This window comes from Clarias gariepinus, chromosome 5 (assembly GCF_024256425.1).
Source record: "Clarias gariepinus isolate MV-2021 ecotype Netherlands chromosome 5, CGAR_prim_01v2, whole genome shotgun sequence".
NCBI lineage: Eukaryota > Metazoa > Chordata > Actinopteri > Siluriformes > Clariidae > Clarias > Clarias gariepinus.
The window spans coordinates 19191470-19218923 of NC_071104.1; the positions used below are offsets into that span (position 1 = coordinate 19191470).

Below are 27454 nucleotides of genomic sequence, written 5' to 3' on the forward strand. Positions count from 1 at the left end.
TTTCATATTTTTTGTCATATGATAGAGGGGGACATTCATGTTTTTCAACCGGGGTAATGTTACAAATAAGATAAAATGACAATAATAATAATAATAATAATAATAATAATAATAATAAAACCTATAATGTGCTTAGTGAATGTGTGTCTGGCAGGATGTGATCAACTCTTTTCACACTGTTACTGAAAAGAAGAGGAGTGCATGTGCTTGTGCAACTGGTGGTTGTGGGGTGTGTGTTTGGGGCGGGTGTTGATGGCGACACTTTCATTATTATAATATTCATTATTATTTAAAAAGAATACTACCCACGCAGAGATTCCTGGGGCTTATATATAAATATATATAAAAACCTATAATACTAAAGAAAATATACTGTACATAAGGACTAACATAAAAAAAATGAGCACCTTTAGATCTGTCAATACATGGTGGTAAGATTCGAACCACTTCCTGAACCGGCAATTGCAGCGAGGCTTTAAACATCATTCATGCCGTCAGTGCCGTAAACAATACAAGCCTCGAAACGCACTTCACTAAATAGTTTCTGGATTTCTCTATACACGTCTCGAAGCATCAGCACAGTCCAATCACTAAATAAATTATTATACAACATCTTTAAGGCAAAGACTCCCTGGAATTTAAAACCCAAGGCACATACTGTACAGTACAGAGTCAAAAATATATATGAAAACCAACTTAAATTAATAATTTAGTGATGCTGAAAGCCACAATATGTCTGTTAATTTGCCAAGCCCAAGCCCTCTCAACCTGTCACAGATCATGGTAGAACACAGCTATACCAACATATAGGTTTGGCAACACTAGGATTGACCCACACATGTACAAAGGAAGCAGAAACTTTTCTGTTCCTTTGCCATAAATGGAAGATGAGAACAAACTTGGTACACACACTTGTTTGAACATAAGTAGCCATACAAAAACATTCAAATTTCCTTGCACAATTCTGGATAAATTTACCAATTGGATGGGGAAAGAAAACATCTAACATCCTAGACGTTCAGTGCTGATCTGGAATAAACAATGATAGATTTACACAAGTCAAGAATGTCTCTTGGATCCTTTTCTAAAACCGCAAATACCAAGGTCAGTTCAAACAACTGTTTGTAAGTACAAGTTATTAGAAGGTATAACCACTTTGCCAAGTTCTTGGACAAAACCTAGCATTTCAACAGGACAACTGACCCAAACATACAATTAAGCTGATTGTGATAAATCAGCTACCTTTAAGCATTTGGAGCCTCAACCGTATTAAAAAAAAGCTTTCCCTCTGGTAACAGAACTGAACAGTTGGTTAGTGCTGCTAAAGCCTTGTTTATCTCATACCTCACTGACCCACCCCCAGCCTGCTGCTCAAGCATCCAAAGGTCAAATCAGTCCTTCAGATTCCTCACTGTTATATAGAATAAGAGACAGCCTTAGTCATAAAGTGATTTTTTTTGTCTCACCTCTGACCATGTGCACATATACCCTTCCAGCTACAGTACACCTAATCACTGAGAACTGACTTACATCATCCAAGAAACAACTAAAAACTTTCCACCACGTGCTCCAATCCAAAAATCTCAGTTCACAGGCATGATATAAGATTTACAAAAAGGATTTCCATGTTTAAAAATGCAGTCGGAGATTTCATATTCCTCTGATTTTTGCATCGGAATTACATAATAGTGTTTGGGAAATATTTAGAATATATTACATACAAATAATACTCTATTGACATTTAAATTATGTCTACAGAAAAACTCGTCTATCTATTGGGAAGACCTGAGAGATGTTGTATTCTTACCTGTTTGCAAAGCTTAAGATGTGTGTTTGGAGGTAATTTCTTTTTTTTTTTATTTAAATGGTAAAAATAACCAGATTATATATTTCACAGTTCAGGAGCTCTGATGCATTCATCAAGCCTTCTCTCCACAAGCAGTAACATGCAAAAGCCAGTAAAACTGATGATTTTCAGCACATGGCAAACAGATGAAAAACAATTTTAGCACATGGGGAAAAAAATCCAACACCTACAGTACTTGGCTCTGAACACGATAAGCATTAATAAAAGGAGGGAAAAAAAGGCCTTAAACAAAAGATTTAAATGTTGGGATTGTAGTGTTATGGTAAAACCCAAGAATGATATTTGGAAACACTTAAAATAGAGCTGTCTTCAAAACAACAGCAGGGAGATTCTGCAACTCTCCAGTTTCTCTTTTTAACAAGTTCGGCATTTAGAATAACAACAAAGGAGGAGAAAGAAAAAAATGAGGCACTGGCGGGTTTTTACAACAAACCCTTTGCAAAACCTTAAAACATGTTTTAACATAATAAAGATAAGCCAAAGAACCCAGGGATGAGCCAAATGCATATGTCCTGGAGTGCAATACAAATAAATTTATTCACGCACTTACTTAAAGCTCCTAAATGTTTCTGTTATATGGCATGGACAATACTGTACATGAGGTCATGTCAGCTTATGAACCACACATAAAAACTCTTTCTATTCATCTGTCTGGCCCTATTTTCCCATTTCATTCTCATGGATACTGAAGTGATTTGTTCTTTGCAACATCCTGAAGACATTACTGTACAGACTTCACTAGAAAACAACAGAAGACACATTGCACTTTAAAACTGAAATAAATTTATTCTAAGTATGATTAAAATGTGATCCTCTTGACATCACTCTCGATATAGCGCAGACCAAAAAACCTGCCATCAGACATGATATGTCTTCCCACGATATTTCAAGCAGGACATGATGGATTCAAACGGAAAATTAAAGCATTTCTTTTTTTGAAATTGACATCATTGCCGAACCCTATTTATAGACAGTTATGTTACTGGACATAGTTGTCTAAGTGACTAAGCATCCGCGTCTGGTTTCCGTCTGGCAGAAGTCTGGCTGATTCAAACTTCAGGTAAGCACTGTGATAACAAAGCTGCTCACGTTGTAATGTTTTTGAAATGCTTTAGATTTTCAATTCATGAGGAAACATCTTTAATTTCCACTTTTGTTACTTTTAAACATACGAGGAGCATTTGTATCAAACCGGGACTTGTGATGATTTTTTTGTTTGTGAATGAAAGCATAAAACTAATTTACATTTACAGAAGACTTCAAATACAGTTAGGTGATGAGACTTTTAGCCACAGTAAAACATTTAACCTGTGCAAACCTTTTAAAGAAGCCTGGATGCTTAAAAATCGACAAACAACTTGTTGCAAATTTGCAGAAGAGACAAATCTGTGGGAACTGCAATTATTGACAAACCCCACTTGCACATTACAAGAACTCAGCTAGGAGTTTTCTTTCCACATACAGTTCTGATCTTGATACAAGTGATTTCCCCATGTTTGGTTCATTAAAGGAGTTCCTAGGAGGCCAGTGTTTTAGATGTGATCATGGCTCCGGCGTACTGAGAAAACTTTCTTCCTTGATTAATATCCAAGCACTAGTGAAACGCTGGGATAAGTGCATTAATGTAGCAGGGGATTATATAGGGATAGCTTTTACTCTCATAACTGTGATCTTTTATTCTGCGCAATCAAATGTCCTGATTTGACTGGAGCGCCCCTCGTACATTATAATGTAGAAGCTATTAAAACAATGCCTTTCATTTTAGTTTCAGGTTGGTCTGCAGATCATCTAGCTAAACTGGCAAAATGCTTTACATTGTATATTTATGTCAAAGGTTTACAGTATAAGACTCACTTTGTCTGACTTACAGTATGGATGAATCCCACTTACAAATGTGCTACTAGAACGAAACTAATTCAAACAAGAAGTTAATACTACCTGAATGAATAATGCTTACTCAGTGTAATGCAGTCTAATAAATATAGTAGTTGTTTACATTTAGTGCCAACAATGCAACCACATTTTAAAAAGAAGCCTAATGGGTTATGCAACTGTACAAATCTGACGAACCACATATTCCATTTGTTCAGTGTACATCCAGTTCATCCAATTGGGTTTATCCATTTCTTCAATCCTCTATCCTGTGAAGAAATAATTTTTTGCACTGATATGGTCTCAGAGAAAACATTTCACGATTGCTTTAGTTAGCCAGTAAGTCAGTTAATTCTTAAAATATATTTAAACTACAATTTTGCAGTTTGAAAAAAATATATTTATTTTTTTTTAAACGTCATCAGTAAAAATATGCATACATTATTAGAGGAAAGAAGGCCAGAGCCCCTGGTTTCATCTGCGTTTCACAAGGACCTTTGTAGGAACTAACCTTCCTGGCCCTTTAAACAATAACAGGATCAGCCCCCATATGAAACACAGCATTCAAATTGGTGTTGTTTGCAACAATGGCAAACTGTTCTGTTACATGTTGCATGGAGGCCTGGAAAGCCTACTTATACATGAGAAACTGATGCATTTGCTGATTTTTTTTTTTTCATTGAGGAGATTCAAAATAAGGATCACAATAGAATAATTTTCTGTACTCTGGCAAAGGTCATTAAAAAAACCTTTAGATGAAATCCATCCTATCTTCTTATCTACGTTTCTACAACCAAGATGCATGTACATAAGAGCCAAGGCAATGAGCGTGTTTGACTGCTGACCCTAAATGCAGCACAGAAAAAAAGTTATGTTAAGTTATAGTTATGAATGGTATATTTATTATGAATGGTACAGTGACTCAGTGGTTAGAACTGTGACCACACACCTCCAGGGATGGGGGTTGGAATCACCATGTGTTTGAAGGTTTCCGCTGTATACTCTGGTTTCTTCCAACATTCAAAGAAATACTTTTTAAGCAAAATCCCTGTAGATTGTTGGTGTGTGCGTGCATGTTCTCTGCAATGAGTTGGCACCCTATCCAAGTTGTCATCAAAGCCCTAAGATAGGCTCCAGGCACCAACAACCTTAAGCAGTTTAATTGGCATGGAATATGGATGGTGTAATAACACAGCTAACAACAAATTGCACACAAATACAACAACAAAAAAAGACACACCAAAAAAAAAAAGACCAAATGCAAGGTCAAAAGGTATGATATCCCTCCTGGGTAGTTTATAGGGCCTACAGCAATGATGGACTGCATGTCCATTACCACATGTTTTGAGATCCACAGGACCAGCTGCACAAACAAGCCTCCCCAAAAGACTAAATGTGTTCAGTTAATATGATGGGGTCATGGGGCACCAAAGGTCACCTGCACCTGAAAATCAGTAAGTGCTCAGAGGAAATGCAGAGTTTTGTATGAAACAGGAAAGTTAATTTACCTTAGGACTTTTTAACACAATCTAGCACTTTAAGTCAAAATTTTCTGCCTCTGAACATGATTCTGACAACTGGGACTTACTGACTAATGGGATTCCTGTGCTTAAACAACTAAGCAATTCAAAAATAAGGCTAAAAATACAAAAAAAAAAAAGACAGAAGTCCCTCATGACCATGCAGAGAAGACTGTAGCTATGGCAACATGTTAAATAAAGGCCCCATTGCAATGCTTAAAACCATATTACGACACTCAGATTCTGCTAATACACAATTAATAGTTGGTTAATGCAATCATGGTCTATACAGAACAGGGAATAGTAATCATTATGTGTTCAAATCAAATCTGTTAATCTAAAACTGTTACAGCATCTGGACACAAGTATCGGTTAAGGAAGTTAGGAAATATTTTTTAATCAATTAGTAATAATATAAGGGATGTCTTTTTCTTGTGTTGTCATCTTTAGGAATCTGATTGACAAGACAGGTGGAAGGTGCAAAAAAGTTGCAACAGTTCAACAAGCATTTGCCATCGCTGAAACCAAAGGATCTGCTACAGCTATTGTCCATGCTTCAGCTTTCATTTCAGTGCAGGAAGGCCAATTTATGCACCTCAAATTACAGCATGGGTGTCTGAGAACTCTCAAAGTTTAAGACTGATTTTAAAAAAATTTCTGTGTGGATGCATAGGTGATGGACACAACTGTGCAAACAACCCAAAGGTTCACAGGTACAATAGGATATTTGACACCTCCACTGCATAAGCACACATGCAGATATTTGTCCGTAACAATCTGTGTATGTTCCTTGCTTTCCCTATAATAAATATACTGTACAATAAACATGGTTCATTTTTTACTTTCATCCTGCACAAGTGCTAACCATAAGGTGAAATTTCCAAACCTAATGTTGTTTATGTTTGGCTTTGCAAGACTCTTTGGGTATGTTGGAGATCTTTGTACAGTGAAGTGTGTTAAGGATTTTATTTCTAATGATGCTGTTCTCAGGAACACCTCGATTTTGCCATACTTAAAGCCAAGCATTTGTTGAATGATATATACAATTAAATTAAAATATGCAGGAAATGATCCCATATTAGAGGTGGGTTATACACCGGAAAGATTATTCAAACGCTGTTTGTAATCAAGGCTCAAAAACAGTAAAGGAAACTCAAGTACATGCAATTGCAGGTAGGTATCTAAAATGTTTGCCCAAAGGTGTTTCTCATTTAATATTTATTAACAAACTTGGTTGACTAAGGCTATATCAGACATTTTACTTATAAAAAAGCAAAAGCAAAATGGGATGTAAAGCGACAGAGAGTCCGGAAGATAAACAGTCGTTACTGTTATTTCCTCTCTCCCTGAATTGTTTTCATTCGTCGCCTGACAGAGAGCAGAGCTGTAATATCTGCACAGGATGGTCAACATATGAGTGTGGAGAAGTCTATTTGAATTTCCATCCTCGCCTTCAATTTTTATCCATTACTCACTTTAACACACCAATCTTTTGCATTTTCCTCTTCCAGGAATCAGATTAAACAAAGTGGTCTTTGGCCCAAAATCGAATTCACTAACATAAAATTTGTTTAATTTTTGGCAATTTGACAAATGACCCAGTAGTACAAGTAATAATTAAAAATGTATTCCTTTTCAGATTGATAGAACTGTTAGCATTACAGGTTTGTTATACAGTATATATATATATATTGGATGTCGTTCTTTGGTGTATCTGAGCAAGATGTTTCCCGCAAACAATGAGGTGTTTTTTCACTTTACTACTTGTCTGCTCGATTCAACATGCTGTACACTTCATTTGACTCTAAGAGGAGTTAAACTAGCCCTCAACTCTAGTAAGCTCGATTAATCTCAGGAAGTGAAAAATCTGGCAGACATACTAATCTGATAGGAGCAAATCTGGAGACGTATGAGGCTATCCTGGCCTCTCAGGAATCCTAGACAATAAACAAAAACAGTAATAATAATTTCTTGGAAGTTCAGCCAAACTCAAATTATCAGGACCACCAGCTTTGTATTAATGTAAAACTGTTTCTACTTGGAATTTTTTTTTCCCACCTATTATTACAATCTGGATATTTTTTCTCTCTGTTTACAAGAAAACGTTCTAATACAGTAAAGGGGATCTTAAATTGTAAAAGGCTTGCTAGGGCAGGCAACACTACTAAAGACAATGCCTTAAACTAAATTAAGTCAGAAAGCTGTCACACCTGACTTATGCTATAGGTTAATATTTAGGGGGGGTTCGTGCTATTTCGTTTATTTTACATCGTGTTTTTCTTGAGCAGTTGTTCAGCTGAGTTTGATACAGCAGGTTTCTTGGCCACAAGGCATGCCTCATAAAGCTAACGTCATTAACAATGGTTGCCAAGTTTTGGCAAAATCTCTTTCCCAATTACATCTGTTGAAGGTAGCCCAAACTAATCATTGTATTTCCTTCCCCAAATACAATAGAAATGGGTCTGTATATCACATTGTTAAAACAAACTGGGCTTTGAAAGATCAGCACAGGCTTTATAGGCTCTAACTGTTTTCAAGATACAAACGAAAATATGGAAATAGTGTTAGCTAGAGTGCACATGTAGTCTCTAAAAAACTAAGATCTTTAAGATGAGACATCCTGTTTTAAGAACATTGTGCAAGAACTTCTCCAAGGGGCTATCACTAAACCTAAGCAGTGGGTGTTTTGGGTTAGTTACTATTCCAGACATTTCCAGCAGTAAGCACTTGTATTAAGCAACGGTTTTAGCAGTAATTTAAAACAGGTCATATATTATGCATGGTTACGGTTTGACACAAAGTTTAGAAGAAATGACAGCACATTTACAGCAGTAACACTTTTGCACATTAGTGGAGAATCCAAAGCCATGAATCTTAATCGGCTTCAACATAAGCATGCATTTGGGTTTCCACTGAAGTTTTATAAATCCATCACCAACACACCCAAACTCCCAAATGGTATTTATTGTTAAAACTATAGACTCTATATTCTATTTTTTTTCTGAAAATATAACACACTTAAGTGCATTTACAGACAGTAAATTTAAGTTAGATCTTAAATTGTACAAACTAAACTACATCTAGATGGTGTGAGCTTCTGTGCTTATTTTTTATAAACACAAATTTGGCACATGTGCAGGTATAATAGGATTTAATGGCATACACTATGAGTTCTGACACTTTCTAGAATCTAAACTCCCTAGCAGCTCACCCCGCCCTTCCTAATCCAGTCTACCTCCACCCAGTTCTCCGGGGTCCTGACCTATGGAGGAGGGGCCAGCGTGTCCTACAGAGTGGACAAGCAGACTTCTAATCTGTCTAGTAGGAGGAAGAAAAGAGAAGGGAAAGTCAAAACTTAGGGGTACTGCAAAGCATCACATTTAAACTACTGCATACTGTAGTTTGTTAGATTTGTCCAGTAATACAAAATGCTCTGGACATATTAATAGGGTAAAGATATTGTAGAGTCGTAAGAAAATAGAATATGAATAAAATATCCAGTTACATTAAAAGTATATATGACACAGGTATACATTTTTAACAGGTTTTATGCACTTAAGTGTACAGTTTTCTGAAAAGTTGTCTTTGATTCCTGAAAATCTTCACTGTAGATAGAAAAGAGTGACGCATGTATGTAGTTAAACAGCGGCGAACGCAATTACCGCATCACTTTATTCCCGTTATTTGTCCATTAACGCATTTTGCACGCGATCTGAGAACCTGTCAGGTGTAGCCATGCCACAAAACAAACAAACAAATAAAAACCGCAGGTTGTATTCAGTCGTTGCATTGAAATGCACCTACCTCAGCTCTGCTGGGATCTGCGCTGAACACAACAGCTGCCAACAGAAACAGCGAGCCGCGTAAGACGCGCACAGCGCCTCCAGCTGCCATGCTCCACCAAGCACAAAACGCACACCTCGTCCGCTGATTTTCCTCCTTAAAAATCGACTTTTTTGCTCTGGAACCTAATCTATAGGTTTCATCCGCATCTTTGCTCTCGACGTTATGCGATTTTGGTCAAACCACCAGCTCCTAGATGAGTGTAACACACACCCCCCTCAGACCAAGCACCACCTTCAGCACGTCCGAACACAGCCCCTTGTGCCAAACAAGCACTCACTTTGCAACTAAGTTGAGAGAAAGTATCTCCAAAGTCCGACAGATCAAGCGCATGTTAGAATATTTCTTCTAAAAGAATCTTAGAGCGTCGGATCCCAATACGTCTCGCGCTCTCTCCATCAGTTTGCGCGCGCGTCGCTTTCGCCTTTCCGAGGAGCGCGTGAGGCTGAGGTAAGAGCGCGCCTCGCTTTATTCTTCATTAGCGGAGTGTTTTTAAAGTGTTGGCGTTTACAATATGTTCGAGTCGTAACATGACGGAGATTTGCAGGGTTAACTTTTTAATAACTCCACAGGAACTGTATAAGAGATGACATTTGAATGTCGAGGTCTTGTTCAGGAATAGACTAGATTTGTTGTCACTCAGGAACACTAAATGTTAAGTGTTAGCTTTATGCTTAAACTTTTGTTGTGCAAGACGCTCACAATCTGACAAAATTCTAGGTTGTTTTGGGGTTGCCATGTGCTAACGGCACTCGCTAGTGATTGTGCAGGAGAAAGAGAATGAAATGTAAATTGCGCATGGAGGGAGTGATGCAGCCACAGCAACGAGGACTAGTGAAACTCTTAAGGTAAAAAAAAAAAAAAACACAACGTTTTACACATTGCCTTTATAATGCGTGCATAAGCACAAACCCTTTAATTCACACGTTTTCTTATTTTTAAGGGTTCTTTTGATTTGTCTCGCCGTCCTCGTCCTGACGTCTGAAGTAAACGCGGTAAGTTGTTTCATTGTTAAAAGTACACGATCAGTCGATGTCAAATTATTGTAGTGTGCACTTCTCTAGTGGGAGTGTCCAGGGAGTGTTGAAGCACGGCCGGGCCTGATAGTTAACCCCGTAATAGATCAGCACATATTAAATCTCTAAAGATATATACAGTGAGCATTCAGAAGAATAGTTTGTTGCTGTTGTTGTTTTTGCTTTAATATGATTCTGGTCCATATGTCCACTTTAAATTTATACACAAAAATGAATGGATCAGTTGTGGCCATTATATTATTCACTCAATAAAAGGTTTATTAGAAACACCATATTAATCTTGGATAGGGCCCCGCTTTGCTATCAAAACAGCCTCAAATCTTTGTGTCATTGTTTCCACAAAATGTAGGAAACTTTCCTCTGAGAGTCTGGTCCATGTTGACCATGATTATATTATGCAGTTCTTACAAATTTTGCAAGTACATTTTTATGCTGCGAATTTCCCATTTGACCTCATCCCAAATGTATTCTGTTGGATTAAAATGCAGAGACTGGAAAGGCCACTGAAAAACACTGAACTTTGAATCTTGTTTTGTTCATGAATCCAATTTAAAATCCCTGAGATGGGTAAATTGTGCATAAGTAAGCTAGGTAAATTGTGGCAAGGAAGGGATGCACATAATTAGCTAAATAATTAGCATCAAGCGGTCACAACAGCAGACCATTCAATCTGCACATAAATTGGCAAAGGTTTTACGCCAAATGCCCTTCCAGACACAGCCCTCCCTTCTAATTGGACTGGCAACCGGCACTACATGCAGTGGCTGGTTATTATAGGGTGTGGCTACCCAGATCCTCAGATCCCAAAATCGACGATTCTGAGTCTTAGCTACCTATGCACACGATCAGCAACAGAACTTAAATAGGCTGTGACATTTAACAATTATTGTTTTTTGGTGTTGTCAGGCTCAAAGTGCATAATTTCTCACACCATTACACTCTGCCCCACCAGCCTGAACTGTTGACACAAGGCAGGTTGGGTCTATAGATTTATGTCTTTGTGGCACCAAATTCTGACCCTTCCATCTTTGTGCCTGAGCATAAATCAAGATTCTTCAGGCCAGGCAATGTTTTGTAAAGTTCAGCTGTACAGTTCTGGTGAGCCCATGTGAACTGGAGCCTCAGATGGCTTCCTAATGTTTGGAGCAGAGCTCAATGTGGTCTTCTGCTGTTGTAGCCCATCTGCCTGAAGGTTAAGCATGTTGTGCATTTCAAGATGCTTTTTTCCCACTCACCACAATTATAGCGAAAAGTTATAGCAAAGAGCAAAAAATGTAACATCAGTACAATTGGTTTCAGTAATATTCAGGTGGGAAGTTCTTGGAACTGCAACTAATTGTTCCTGGATAAGTGCACCATGAATGATTTCACCATATACATTTATAATAATGATAAGAAAGGTAAAATACTGTAGAAACAAACAGTCTCTAAAAAGAATTTAGGATGACATGAAAGTAACAACAGTTGAGGTAGAGAAATGCACTGAGATGTATGTCCAAAGCATTTGGAGAAATCAGAAATCCTTTAAAACAGTCAGGCAAAAAACTGAAATTTTTTTTTTGGCTTACCATTTTTAGACAGAAGGATTGTGTGTATGATTCAAACAACCCTAAAACTCTATTATCACTACGATGCTTAAGCCAAAATACATTTCTCCTTTGATAGACATTTCAAAACTGTAACTGCCAAGAACAGCTTTGCAATAAACTACTAAGGTATCACTGATGTAATTACATATGAATACATGAACAGACATGAACAAATAAGTGTATTTAATGATCCAGCATAACTAACCACAGAAGATTATGAGTCACTCTTTAATTTGGGGTACATTTCACATTAATAAAATGTCCAAAAACTGTCCTGTCTCAATAGTACAAATACAGCTAGCTGCAAAGTTTCACTGATTATGTACACTGTTGTATAACTTGACAGGTTACATTGATGACAATTTCTTATTTTGACTCATAATTTCAGTCGTAGGACTTGCCTAGCTAACATATCTGCTAAAATAATTACATTAAAGTCATATAGAATGTGTAAACCAAAACAGTGTATGTAACATAGTTGTCAGTCAATTAGTATACATACTCAATGACAACAGTCTATTATAGGTGAAATATTTAAAAATTGAGTGAAAATTTACTGCTGGTCACAAACAAATCATTTTTGAGTTAGAAGAGGTCTGTTAGTAATTTACCTGAAAGAACTTTTGAAGACACTACTACTGTACTGTAAATTAATATTTTAGTTATTATTCAATATGGGAATTTCATGACAAGTTTTAAGCTGAAGTGAAGCATGGAATACACATAATGTTTGTGTGAAATTATTGCTATTTTTGAAGGAAATATTTAGAATACTTATCATCAATAGATAAGGAGTGTCTCCCAAATTGTACCTTTAGCAAACTTTCCCTTTGCCATACATTATTAGCTACTATTGTGTGATAGGGAAGAGTTAGCTGGAGGGTGGGATTTGAATCATGATACAGATGTGTGATACATATTCTGTCTGTATAGAATAATTCAGATAAAGATAAGTTCATTGTGTTTAATTCTAAAATGGACATGCCTATCAATTTTACTTTGTTAAGAGTACAGCGGGACTGATCCATGTTTTTGGCATGGGTAAGAAGGAATCATTTTGCCAATTATGTTTTTAAATAAATAAGCCCAGAAATAATAACTGCTTTGTCCTGAAATATTTGGGTGAAAGTATGTGCATGTGGGTGTTTTTGCTTCAACAGACTATTGATTTATCCCATGCTGAAACATTCATGCATTGAATGACTCGCCGTTGGCTTCTCTACACTGGTTGACAGTAACCCCAATTAAAAAAAATTATTATTCTTTATAAAATAATTAATATTTGTGACTTATATATTACATTTTATATTGAATTGACCCGAACCAAACGGAAAAAAAGTAATAAACTTCTGGAGTTAAACTTAAATGTTTTTTAAATCATGTTTAATTATTTTGTGTTCATTCCTGATGTTTGTACACTATGCTCAATCCCAAATACTGTACCTGGTTGTTTCAGTATCAGACATCATCTGCTTGTTTGGGAATGAGGAGAAGGGTGTAGAAAGTGGTGAAAGTAACTTCATATCAGGTCATGCAGTGGAATGCATTTTATCTGATTTTACAGTTTTTTTCTGTTGCAGCGAGTATGAAAAGCAATTTCTTTGGTAGGGATAAGTGTGGTGGAATAGCAGGCACCAGGGAGTTTAATTATAGGCTAGTTCATTAGTAAAACCACAGATATCATGGATTCAAATGTTTAAAATCTATGTGGTATTTAAGATGTCATTTTATAACAGTTTATTTAACAGTAAGATATTTAAGACATTTAATATCTTACTTCAGTTAAGTTTTAGAAACAAGCATATCATATCTTGTGTAATAAAAGGTCTAAATGGTTTAACATAAGCTTTTTTGTCTTTTCTGCCTATGAGTAGGGAGTGGTGAGCAGGTTATTAACTATTTATGGTTATAGGTTTCTCTGGTGAACCTTGTCACAGTTTTTTGTTTAAGGTTATGTGATTTTATTCTACAAACATTGTAAACATTTTCAGAACATGTTATGTGCAAAATCGAGTATTACAAAAACTGTTTGACAAAAGTACAACTTGCCTACCCTTTTTCTACCATTGTCTCCATTGTCTCGATTGTCTTTACCATTGTTTCAATCAAAACAAGCTATAATCTATAATTATATATATTTAGGTCCTGAATGTATTTTTTTAACATTATAACATGTTTTCACATCTGTCTATCAATTGTGTCCAGTGCTAATGTATTGCAATTAAGGATGGCAATCATCACAGACCTCCCAATACGATATTATCTTGCTACCTGTAGTGGGTGCCAATTTTCTGTAGACATCACTAGTTATAAATTTCCCAATGTAATTTTTTTTTTCAGATTATCTTACAACTCTAAATAAACATAGCAGGAATGGTGATACATCACCAAAACAGCTTTTTCCCCCCATCACTAATTGCAGTGCTAACGTGACTACAAAGAAGTATGTTGTGTTAGAGGGAATAGTTGTAAGCAATTACGGGGTGAAGAGGTGCACATTTTCTTTGGTAGTATGGAAAACTTCTGGAATCATGGAGGCTAACTATTGTATGTTAACTTAATTACCCATTATTAAAGGATAAAAAGGTCAACACAGGCATTTCTGCTTAAAGGTTAGGACCCACTTGGGAAAGATAAAATTTCAGTCATGTACATACATTTTTTTTCCTGTCCTGTATGTTTTCCTTTGTGAAATTTAAATGTCATGAAATTTTTACAGTGTGTCACCAGAGATTAGAGAAACCTTATAAATGGTTATGGATGTATTACAAGTGGCATTCAGTATATTGGTTTCACATGTTCTCTGGCAGAAAACTACAGTATGTACTGTATCACTATGGAGTTTACTTTAACTCCACAGTGATATACAGTATTATCATACTTTGCCTTTACATGAGGACAAATGGCAAGGCAAGGAATTAAGTAATTTGTCAAAGTAGATGAAAGGAGCTTCTTGTGTGTGATCTTATCTGGTTTCCTGATAATAAAAAAAAAGCTTGTGACAGTGTCAAGGGTATAATTTATTGTTTTGGACCATGTGCCACACTATTTTTAGCTATTTTCAGATCAGCGTGATTACAGAATTTTGCACAACCCCATCAGGAAAATGAACTCACAGCAGACAGCAATCAAGTAGCATTTTAGCAGTACTGTTACATTTTTATATTAATATAGAAAAATTAAAATTGTGGGTGGCCATGCATTAACATGTACAGTATCAGGAAACTGGTATACTTTTGGAATTAGCCTATTTTAATTAACTTTTTCCAGACAATATGGTGGAGTCGTTGGAATAAGAATAGTAATACCATATGTTTGCTTAGAATCATGTCCTAAGAAAATCCCGGCATTTCATAATATGTTATATGGCTATGCAATTTACATTAAAGGTGGAATTAAAATGCATCAATGAGTAGAAGAAACAGCTGTTAAAAAGTCGCTTAAAAAAAAACCTTATACAACAACCTTATACAGTACAAGTTCTTTATCGAGGTGAAATCATTCATTAGATTTGTAAATGCAATACAGCTTCCAGATAACTTTTTTAAATTAATGCACTAAACATCTAATATGTCCAATGGAATCATATGTTTATATTACTTATTTAAGTAAAATTCAAATGCCTGTTGATTACCTTTGAATTTGGATGTAGGAGGAAAGAGATAAATGAACTGAACAATGGGACAATAGAACATGATGATCATGTATTTTCCCATGCACATACTTTGTGACTCAGTTTTATAAGAGGCATTATGTATTAATTTGCTTACAGTATATTACTGTGATGGTCTGGAAAAATCGCCCGCTATTGTGTGGCTGACTTGAAGGCAAAAAAAAATCAGGTTCTGTCCAAAATTTGAATTTTCTGTCTACAACATACATTGAAAATATCTTAAGAAAACACAAATATATTTTACCAAAAAGCCATAAATGTATTCGCAAAATTCAGAAACTATAACAATTGTAACAAAATGGCAAGATACTAATGTAAATTTTAATTACATTTTTAGATGCATTGGCTTCTTTCCTAAAATTGCAAAAATATTACCATTATTTTACATTTACCAACATTCTAAGTACAGTACTTTACACAAATCGAAGTAGTCTCTTCTTCTCATCTAGCCAATGTTTGCATGCTGTATTTACATCCAATGAGCTTGATTTAATGTACAAGAATCATGCCTATTCATCAGCTATGTTGCAAAAAGTAGTTTTGTCATCACATCGCATGTAATGTCATAGCTATCTGCGTGTTTAAGTTAAAATAAGTTAAATCTATATAAATAAAAGAAGGTTTTCTCTGTACATTGGTCAGAACTTGCTCTTTCAATGATACATTAATAATACTTCATACATTGGAGGACCCAAAACCAGTTATAGAACATTTTCTTTCTGTCTGTTTGCCTGTCTGTTCAGCCAGATTTTGTCACAGCTTCACACAAAACTGGCTGGACAGAATTTAGTGAAACATTGGCAGTACTTTGGTATTTGCTTGATGTTAAACCTGCCCCATAAATAAAATCAAAATGTTGAGTAAAGGTGAAGTTTTGAGCAGTTATATGCCAGATTACAAAACAGGAGTTTTGACAGTGTACTGCATATGCATCAAACTTCAAATTACTTATCTGCCCGAAGTTTATCCTGCAGCATAAGTGAAATCAAAATGTTGAATAAAATCTATTTGCAAACAAAAAAAAGTTTAAGAATCTAAGTAAACAAACACATGCACCAATAGATATTAATTAGAAAAGCTAAGTGAAAAACTAAATATTTTTACTGGGATTAGTTAATATTTTCACCGCTGAAATAATAGCGCTGAAGTAGTGAATTTTAACTTGGTGAAGTCATTTTTAAGACAGAATCTATTCTTTATTTGATATACTTTTTCAATTTCTCATCAGTGATTGACTCTTCGAATACTGAGCAGGGAAGTACAACTTCGTAAACAAAGCGTAAGATTGTATTTCTTTGTATTAAAACTTAACCTTCGTATTAATAAATTAGTCAGAGTCTCTGCAATACAGGAAGACAGGCAGACCTGTATGTGGGCTTCGATCTGAAATAATTTTATCACTGATAACATTAAAGCTGATCAACTTATTTTAAGCTGTAACATACAGTATTAACCATTTCTAAAAACTCTTTTCCAGTCAACAATGGTTGTTTGTAATAAATATACCACTAGTTTGAAAGATACATATTCTACAGTATTTATCTTAGTAGGACTGCAGAAGTTTTATACAGTATAAGTCTCAGCTAAACTTTGGTTTTCGTTTTTGCATGGAACGAGGGTTGTGAAATGGCCCAAAGTGTTTACATACATGTATTTGTACTGAGAGTGACAAAATTCATAGTCGATATGCAGAGCGGGAAAATTTGTAATGACCAAGACCTTAATTTTGATTTAAGACATGCTTGGAAAAAAACAAACACAAACAATCCCATTAAGTGTATTTTCTTAATACAACATAATCATGTTGAAATTTTCCCCCTGGCCTTATTGTTGTATTTAATGCCCACAATAATTAATGGCCACAATGTTTGGTGAATTTGTACAAGTAGGATGTTAGTTTGTGGGTGACTTGCTCTAGGCGGATTTACAGATGTGGGACGATCGAAGTTTGGGTATTTTTTATAAACAAATCCTGATTGAAAAGTTTTCTCTTTATTTATGTCCTAGACTTAAGTTTGTACAGCTCTGGATAAGATTGGTTGATGCCTATGAAAAACATATTCAGTTTTTCATAACAGATGAGAATATCACCACATTTGCACATTTGCCATCCTCTTTGAGGAAACCCTTCTAACTATGGCATGGTTTTACCCGCAGGTGTTCCCTGAGTTTGTGTGTGTGTGTATGTGAGTGTGAGTGGGTGCACCTTTATATTTGCATGAGAGGAAAGGCGTTGATCTAGGCAAAGCGAGATGTCTATGAGTGATAAGGACAAGAAAATGTGCCTATATCATGTGCCAAAATAATCCCCTCTGAAAGAGGAGACAATTGAGGGAAGATCTATTGTGTTGGATTAAAGGAAATAGGAAAGGAATTGAGACTTAAATGAGAAGACCATGTGTTGTGAAGATTGGTACTTTGATTTGAATTAGTTTAGCATACCTGGTTAGATCTAACTGGTCATTAGTGTTGATTTAATACACTCATATTTATGGAGTACAGTGTATATGTTGTGACAGCTCTTACTGTATATGTGAATGTGAATGAGGTTACTGTTGTAATGTTCTACTGAAATGTCAACTTGATTGCTGCTCAGCAAGTGGATTCTAATGGTTTTGCACATTCTCTCTGTTCTGAAACATTTGTGACCCTGTATTGGCTCAGAGATTTTACGCGCCAAGAAACACAAGATTTCTCTGTTCTATGACATGTATGGAAAGGAAGCACTGCCTTATTGTTATTGGCATCTAAATTAGCTACATAACAAAAAGGTATAATAATGGTTTTAAAAAAGAATATATATATATATATATATATATATATATATATATATATATATATATATATATTATAAAACAATTATTATTATTTTTATATGTTTATATTCCCCTCACTTTTTTGCTTGTGCTACTGTCTCTCTCACTTCAGGTCTCTAATTTTTATCCGTTTCATAAAGAGGATGTGCATCTGTTTACAGACAATGAGCTAAACATCCTGATTTTAAAATAGTCCTGTGAATTGTAAACTAATGTCTTTACCAGATCATTTAGCTGAAAAAGTCAGGAACAGGAAGGCTTCCTGTTTACATGCCAAAATATTTTCAGAAAAAAGAGTCCTTTTACTCTATTTTTCCATTTATGTTCAGTGCAACATTGGACAGTATACTGTAAATATTTTTGGCACAGAGAAATGTATTATGTGTTAGAGCGGGGGAAATAATTGAGTGAAGCTATTTTTTTTTAGCAAAAGTTTTTAAATATTTCCTTTTTTTTGTATGAGGTGTATGAGGAGAACATTGGGGATTCTTGTTGGTTTAAATTTTTTTATTAATCGATTAATTGATTCCTTTATTATTTAAATTATTTCTTTTTTTAAGCAGATAACATGTTAACAGAATAAATGAGACATGAACCGATATAATGCCAGGTCCATATAATATGTGGTCCAATGTAAAGTTATAACTCCTATACAGGGCATCCAAATATAAGCTGTGTGTTGTATTTGATTGAATTAGCAAGCATTATTCCCCCTGAACTTTTTTTGTGTGGTGTTACATGGAACTGAAATGGACAGAACTGGGATAACGTGTCTTAAAGTTATACAGCAATTGCTCAACACCCTGAGAACACCATCCACGCTTTGAAGCATAGTAGTGTTAGCATCATGATAAAATTTTCCCCCTGGCCTTATTGTTGATTTCATTAATTAATGCCCACAATAATTAATGGCCACAATTTTTGGTGAATTTGTACAAGTAGGATGTTAGTTTGTGGGTGACTTGCTCTAGGCGGATTTACAGATGTGGGACGATCGAAGTTTGGGTATTTTTTTATGAACAAATCCTGATTGAAAAGCTTTCTCTTTATTTTTGCCCTAGACTTGTTCGAAGAGCTCCCTGGTGTTCATTCTTCTATTTGTTAACCTATAATCTCTGACAAACTATGGATCTTTCCAGAAAAAGGTGAAAAGTGAAATCCACTAAACTAATAATTAGTTTTTTTTTTTTTTTAATGTTAACTGATTACACTAGAACTAAGTTAGAGGGTTTACACTAAGGAGATAAAAACCTATGCCAGCACAACTTTTAAATTCTTTATTTGTAAACAGTTTTGGAAACTGTATTAATCTCTACTAAACATCAATGCCATAGATTCTTATATTTATTTATTTATTATTATTTTAATTTTTTTTGACAGGTTGATGTTGGTTGGTAATGTAGTACAGACCATGATGTGAAATACAACACATTTGAAATTATTGGGTCTCGCTTATACATGAGACAGTCTGCTCTTACTGTTGTGTCTCAGCTTAGACAAGCAAGAGATGACTCACATGGATTCCATGGCTTTCCCTGCTTCCTTTTATAGGCTGTTAGCTACCCCTTGTAGTGTAAGATTTCTTTCTCTATTTGTCTTTGTGAAGTTACAGAGGGTGGTGGTCCAGTTTTGGCAGTGGTAGTCAAGGAAACAACATTCCCATGTCATCTCTCGCTCTTTCTCTCTCTCTCCACATGCAGTGCTTGTCCTGAGGGGGCGATGGATAATGGCTTTAGATGTTGGTATGTGGCAATGAGCTAAGTATCAGCTGTGTTTGTGCATTGTGCATTAGAAACAGTAACAGACCACCTTGGAGTACAGGTGCCCTAATTTTACTAAATACATCCTGGTGTATGAGTAAAAGCAAGGCAGTTCATTATTATAATTTATATATTCTTTATAAGCAGTTAGACAATGATAATTATGCACCTGTTTAATACAAAGAAGTGGACAGGTCATCAATTCATTAGCTTATTCACCAGGCAAGTGAAAACCTCAGTGTACTGCCCAGGGCTGTGTTTTTAGTTGCTTGATTGACAATGCTAAAAAGTGGTAGCATTACATAATATATAAATAATTGCTTAAGATATTTAATTAATGGCTTTATCAAATATGAGGGAAGCAAACCTATTACCTATATGAACAGATAGAACATTTTGTTTGTGCCCTCAGGTCTATGGTGTTCTGGCCATATACACAAGAAGAAAATGTATTATTACTTTAGATAACATCTTTATTTCATTGTGACCTGTTTAGCTATGAAGTAAAGAGGTGCTGTGTAAGAGTGTTTTGTCAGTATTTCCACATCACTGTGTATTTTTGTTTCAGACAAAAATTAGCTCATAACTATACACACCAGTAACAAATGGTCTGTGGTAAGGCAGATCGCTCCTCCTTGTGTATAGTACAGCCTGGGGTGCCATTCACACTTTGTAGTTACAAAATTGAGATGAGGTAGTTACATATTCAATTTTTTTTTAAGTGGTTTGGGAAAGTATAATTTTTTATTCCTTTTTTGTTTGTGTGTTTTGGCTGCCAAATCTCTAGGAATAATAGTAAATTGACCCACGACCATACTGTATGCACAGCTTGAATGCAAAACATGATAAATTGCCTTTTTAGATTTTTGTTGTCATTTTGGATATTAAACACAAAGTTGGATATAACAAAACATTTTTGTTAAAAAAAAAAACGTATTTAAGAATCAATAGCGCTGATTATTTTTCCCATTTGGAAGCCAATATGCATTTTATAGTAATATTTAGGAAAGAAAATTTATCAGAAAGATAAGGCCAAAACTCCTGTGGGATGTATGATTGCTTTCACTAAAAAAGAAATGAGTTACACATGTCGTGTGTGGGAAGCTGTTGTGGCTGCTATGTCGGACTGTGTCTCGTTCAACAATCTGGATTTCCAAACCCTGTTATGCAACCACTGACATTTCTTTATTTTATATTTTATATATTTTTGTCCTCACCTCATGCATTCCCATCCATACACTCCCCTGGGTAAAATATATATATTAATATAATTATTATTGTGTATGTGATAGTGAAGCATACCAGTACACTATAAAAAGTAACATGAAATGTGATATACACTTAGTGTATTGAAATCTATGAATAAAAACAATCTCCACATAAAACATGTTCATCTCAACCATAAAGTAACGACTTAATGTAAGCTGGTATCCTCAGCTTTCTGAGAAATCCAAGGCCAGTCTTATGTCTTTCCTCCCTGTTACCCTTAGCACTCCCTCATTCTTTTTCTCCCTTCCCCAGGACCTCCTCAATTTCCTCGAAAGAGATGCTTATACAGTACAGTTCCTTACAGTCATCACTCCTAACCCAAACTCAATACATCATGACCTTGAAAGGTGAAAAGACTCACACTCAGTTCCACCTTAGTTACCTTTACATAATCATATGCATTTTAATTTTAGCAAAAAAAAAATATTAAAAAGATAAGCTTTCCCACTGAGATCAAAGACAACTTAAAAAAAAAGTTAGAATGTTTCTAGAACAGAGAAACTTTTCCTACGCAATACAGCTCTTGCTAAACCTCCTGTTAGCTATGTCAAGAACAGGAAGCACTGATTAGAGCTGGGGTCTCCTGGGAGTTGAAGTTCAGTTTTCCTTGACTGAGAACCAGTTTGGTGTGGAGAGGTCCAGCTGTGCTTGGCTGCTCATGGTGATATGAGGATTTGTTGTTGACATAGGACTAGAGCCAGAGTATCAAACTGAGATAGTGCTTACTCATTTTTCTGTTCCTCATTGGTTTCAGCTATCTTTGATTTGGTTTACATTCATTGAATTGTATTATATTCACAAAATTGGCAGAGAAAGTATTTTCCTCATTGTTCACCTAATATGGACAATATTGATATTAATGATTTATGTTTGCACAGGATTCTTTACAATTGCATTGCATTTTTGTCGCTACTCCAATGGTGTTTGTCATTATTTTCATCCTGTGCTTGTTGCATGTACAATTTGTTCCAAACAGTTCTCATGCTTTTGAGATGGAACGAAGTGGAGTCTGGGTGCTTCCAGAAACTTCCCCATGGGAGATGGGAGTAAAACAGTCACTTTTGACCTACAGCTGCTCATGGAAAGGTTGCCAGAGGAATATTTTTCCTATGTACCTTCTTTTGATTCTGTAAAGCTGCTTTGCGACAATGACCATTATTAAAAGCGCTAAAATACTATTGAATTGAATTGAATATACCTGTCTCGTATTAGTCATACATATCGCTTAATCTCAATTAATTATTTTTACAGTAAAGCATAAAAATGTTTAGACCAAACTGAGTAAAGACCATGGTGATGTGGTTTTCTTGTTAAAATTGCATGTTTGTTGTCCACTCTTAGAAAGTAAATCAGTACAAGGTAAGGGACATTTGTTTACTGAAGTTGGTGCTTTTAAGAAATAATTGTTCCATAAATATGCTCAAAAAACTTTCCAAAATGAAAATATGTTTGTTCATATATAAAAAAATGTATACAATATTTGAGTATCATTTTGTCACACTGAAAAAAAATATATAAAGATAAGGATAGTAGGTAGTGAAATATCGTACTTAAATTTTGCCAGGATTAGATAGAGCAGGATTTGGTACCTCTCAGATATGGAGATCCTGCATCCTGGAACTTTCTTTTAACCCAGATCAATTTGTTTGTTTTTTTTAATTTACATTAAAAAACATTTAAATGATTGGTTCCTTCCTAATATGCAACCAGTTTATTTCCACCATGACCGTTCAGTCCTGTGTACTCGCACATTTGTGAAGAATTTTAAAAATTACAAATGCCAAGTTTTTTGTTTGGTTTTTATGGCTAATATGTTTTCTTACACTGACACACATATGGGAATAGCTTTTGTAACTGGAACAGTTTGTTGTTTCATTTTATAAAGTTGTATTTATTGCCTAAAGTGTTATTTTTGGTCATTTTTGGTGGTTGAAATTTCCTACTAGATATAAATCAGAATAAGCTAAGGATAATCAGGCATATTGTTGAGCTCTGAAGAAAGCAAGTGGTAGAGAAAGGATGGACCGACTCCAAGGCAGATAGGATGGTAGGTAAGAGGGGAATTATAAAATTGTTGACTAAGATAAAACGAGCTCTGAAGAATTTGTAATAACTGTTTTCATTGGGATGATTTACTCTTTTAGTGTACTAAAATCAAAACCTAAACTCAAACCCATTTTATATGCATGTGTTTTTATTTTATTCTGCACTTGAATATAAATGATATAAAAGTGCATGTTTATGTTTAGTATGCATCTGTTAACTGTTACTACACTGTGGGAATGCTCGAGGTAATGGCAGCATTACAAAGGCTTCAAAGTTGCCATTAACAAAGTACTGATGCGTGTGGATTTTGTAAACACACATGTATTTGTGTGCGTGTGTGTGTGTCTGTGTGTGTGTGTGTAAACTTTATTAATCATGCATGTAGAATGTAAACCAGTCTTGTCTTGTCGGCTCGTATTCCAAAACACTCGTAAACCAAATCAAATTTTTCCATAAGAAATCATGGAAACTCAAATTAGCCCCAGCCCAAAAAAAATAAATACATGAAAATAATTAACATGAAATATTAAATAAAAATAAAACAAATTAACCACACATGTGTCACAGTGTTATAGTAAACAGTACACGCATGCACAAATGTTGATTATACCAGTAAGAGATGCGCACTAAGACCCAGCAGGGATCCGATTACCCATAATTCTGCAGTGCAAGAGAGAGAAAAAACGTTAGCTCAGTTGTGATCATGTGACACTCGGTGTCAAAACTAGAAGCGCATGTGTGATACATGACACTCGGTACTCGTAAATCAAGACTCGTATGTTTTCCAAGTCAAAATTTATAATAGAATTTTGCTTATCTTGCGGAACACTTGCAAATCACAATATTCGCAATTCGAGGTTTCACTGTAATTCACCGGAATCCCTCATGACAGTTTAACTCAAAGTAAATGTTTGTTTTCTGCATTACAAATAAAGTATATGATGTTTGGATGAGTGTTCAGACTTCTGCTTTTCAAGCTGATTTTTTATCTTTTTGGGTCTGCATATCTAAGGTCAGCCCAGTTGTTACCTTACTTGTTCTTTAGCTTTAGAGCAGAACAGAACTTCGGCTGGGATGAGTCACTCATCCCAGCCATAACATGCCCTTAATGTGCCTTTTTATGGCAGATTTCCTCTTGTGACATTTTTCTCTTTTTTTCCCCCACTGGTTCACATTGTGCCTACATAGGGGCCTTTTGGGCACTGTTCCCTCTGAACAAGGGCATTTCCACACCTCCTGTCTGTTCTCTTTGTTTCTCTGAGTCTGGCATGGTAGCGTTCCCTTGTGTAAAAAAAATGCCTGATAAAGAAAGGTTTATCAGTGTGCATCATGAATGAGATGCTTAAGAAGAGGGTGTAGCGTATTCAAGACACACTGGAAAGACTAAGGGTTTTGAGTTTGGTCTTAACATTACGTATGATATTAATAGTGATATTAATGTGGACGGACTGAAAAACAAACTGATAAAATAAACTGAAAAATTTATAGTGGTAGTACAAAGTACCGGCTGGCAGTGTGTCATTAGGATTTAAGAATACTTTTATATCAGTTCTGTGTTTGTTTCCACAATAGTGAAGGGTCTCTATCTCTGAATTATATAATTCTTTCTCTGGAATACACAGCCAGAGAACATCAGTTCTAGCCTATTAAAGGAAATTAGCTTAATACCCCACAGGAAAACACAAAAATACACAGTATGTATATGCACTGTATTCCCCCCAGCTGTACAGGGCAGTTGTGCAGATGTTTCGCTCCACTGAAAAGCCATAAGGAAAGCATTTGCACTGGACCTGTCACTGTTTCTCATCACACATTATCATGCATCAAGACAGTTGCAGGAAGCGGGCAAGAGATGTTCAGGACAACCATATGGAGTGTGCTTGCATTGCTAGCATTTTTAGTGTTTAACGGACACCTCATACTCCCTTATATGTATGAAGCAGAGCAGAACACCGGTTTGCTTGACAAAACCCACACAAGGCACATTTCTCTCCAATAACAACATTTATTGTCTGTGCAATCATGTAATGTCTTTTTGTTCTTCAAATAAGAGTAATAATAAAAGTAAAAAAGGCCAGGTTCCGTGGCTTGATTTTAAGCTAATTTTCCTTAAAATGTGAATGTGTGTGTGTGTGTGTGTGTGTGTGTGCGTTTGCATGGGCCAGTGTTCATGCGGTCCATTGATGGACTGACTTTTCAACCAAGGTGTATTCCCACCTTTTTTTTTTTTTTTTTTTGCACACCCAACTCTGTGCACTAAACTATTAAACCTTGTACTACATGTTGTAATGACATTTATTATGGAAGTATTTGCCACTTATCCAAAACACTGGTATCGAGGTTAGTCATAACAAGTGAGAAAACATAGCAGTTCTTGCATTGATAATTTATAGTAAAGTAGGTAGTTTGTTTGTAAGTAGTTTATAGACTGGTTATAACTGGTCGGCATGTTTTTTTGCATGGTTTTTCTAATGTGATTTATAAGTAGGTATTAACATTTCACATCTATGGTGTACTTAGTTCGTAGGATATTAGGGCATGAGCAACCACATGAGTCGAGCAACCAAGAATCGTCAAGAATTTAGGTTCAGGACAATTCGGCGCACTCTAGAAAAAAGTTTGGGAATGCGGGAAAGCCCTCTTAGGGTCAACCTGTTATGCAGATAGGATCACAGCTAAGGTCAGGGGTCAGTAGACAAAGAGCAGAAGGTCAGGGTTCAAAAAGGTTTAAATGATTCAAATTATGAGACCCCAGGACCTTATCCCGATCCAAATAAGCAATTTTGTAGCATGACCTGCCTTGAGTTACACATGAGATAGCTAATTAGGCAATCAGTTTAAACCTTGGTCTTTTTTATTTCAACTGAATCTGATTGATGGAATAAAAGACTTATCTCATGTAAAGTTGCATTTTTTAATTAGTGCAACACAAATTTGAAACATAAATTCAGTGAGTCAGGAAGGGGAAAATATAAAAATTAGGCAAAACTATTTTATCATTATGAATGACTTTATACTTAAAGGTCTTGTAGCTCTGCTGTTTGTTCTGTTTATTCTCCTTCCATTTGGGAAAACAATAGTTATACAACTATTTGCCTTTACTGTAACTAAGATATTCCAAGAGAACAATGCTTCTGTGCACATATCATGGTCCATAAATATAAGGTTTGCCAAAGCTGGAGTAAAATAGCTTCCCGCTGTGCGTCTTTGGGACTTCCAACTCATTCAGTAACAGAGCCTGTCCTCACTAATACTCTCGTGACTAAATGGCCAAATTCCCACAGCCATACTCCTAAATCTAGTAGAAATAATTTTTCGGAACAGTGAAGGTTATCATCACAGAAGCTAAATCTGGATTGGGATGGTTCAGAAAGGACATTTGGATGTGAAAGTCAGGTGTCTACAAACACTTATAATGTATAACGTATAATGTGGGTTTTACTTCAATTTTTCTCATCCATCAGCGAATAGCCTGGGTGGACATTAAAATGTCAGAGGACAAGTCAAAGTAATGTTTGGAATCTATGGTAAGATATCAGAAAAAGCAACATGTCCATATTTGGTAGCTGGAAGAAACATTCTGAATTTTTCAGGATGCCCTTTTCCCCACAAAGAGGTCATAAGTAGTAACAACATTCCCAGTGGCACTTGAAATTGTCCCACAGTAGAATAGAACTGAGTAATGACTAATGCTTTTTAAAATAAAGCCCTTCCATTTAACACCTTCCCAAATCACTTCAGTTCCCAAGCTAGCAAGTTGTGACTTATGAGTCATTTTCAGTCATTCTCCACTTCATTTAGCTCATTTACAGTTACTGTCTCTTGGAAAAAGCTTGTGAATGTACATGGCATTTGAGCACAGGAGCCATCTGCTGTTATCAATCTCTTTTTTTGTTGAATCACTCAAATCAAAAGCTTCAGTATAAAGAAAGTGACTGTTTTTCTCCAGCTCTCACGCAAAACGTAGCATCTGGAGCTTAGTATGTGCCAGACACCTGTCATCTGGCTTAGCTAAGGCTGTGCTCTCAGAGCTGGGACAATATTGTGAAAGTGTCTAAAGAGGTTGTGTCCTTGCTTTTAGTCAATAGCCACATCATTGCATGGCAAACCTATTTGACTATGGAGTTTCTGCTCGGTCTGAACTATCTGATTTGTGACTAGA

General features: G+C 35.7%; 2 protein-coding genes across 4 annotated transcripts in view; one reads left to right on the top strand and one right to left on the bottom strand.

Moving 5' to 3' along the window:
- The window catches only part of col4a1 (collagen, type IV, alpha 1), a 49723-nt gene extending 40468 nt beyond the window's left edge, over positions 1-9255 (bottom strand). For both annotated transcript variants that reach the window (XM_053496135.1, XM_053496134.1), the window contains exon 1: positions 9064-9255. In XM_053496135.1, the coding sequence (XP_053352110.1) occupies positions 9064-9153 (90 nt within the window). In that variant the 5' untranslated portion in view covers positions 9154-9255. The remainder of the gene's footprint in view (positions 1-9063) is intronic.
- A 138-nt stretch (positions 9256-9393) lies between these two features.
- The window catches only part of col4a2 (collagen, type IV, alpha 2), a 71698-nt gene continuing 53637 nt past the window's right edge, over positions 9394-27454 (top strand). For both annotated transcript variants that reach the window (XM_053496132.1, XM_053496133.1), the window contains exons 1-3: positions 9394-9552; positions 9823-9950; positions 10046-10097. In XM_053496132.1, coding sequence (XP_053352107.1) covers positions 9883-9950; positions 10046-10097 — 120 coding nt within the window. In that variant the 5' untranslated portion in view covers positions 9394-9552; positions 9823-9882. The remainder of the gene's footprint in view (positions 9553-9822; positions 9951-10045; positions 10098-27454) is intronic.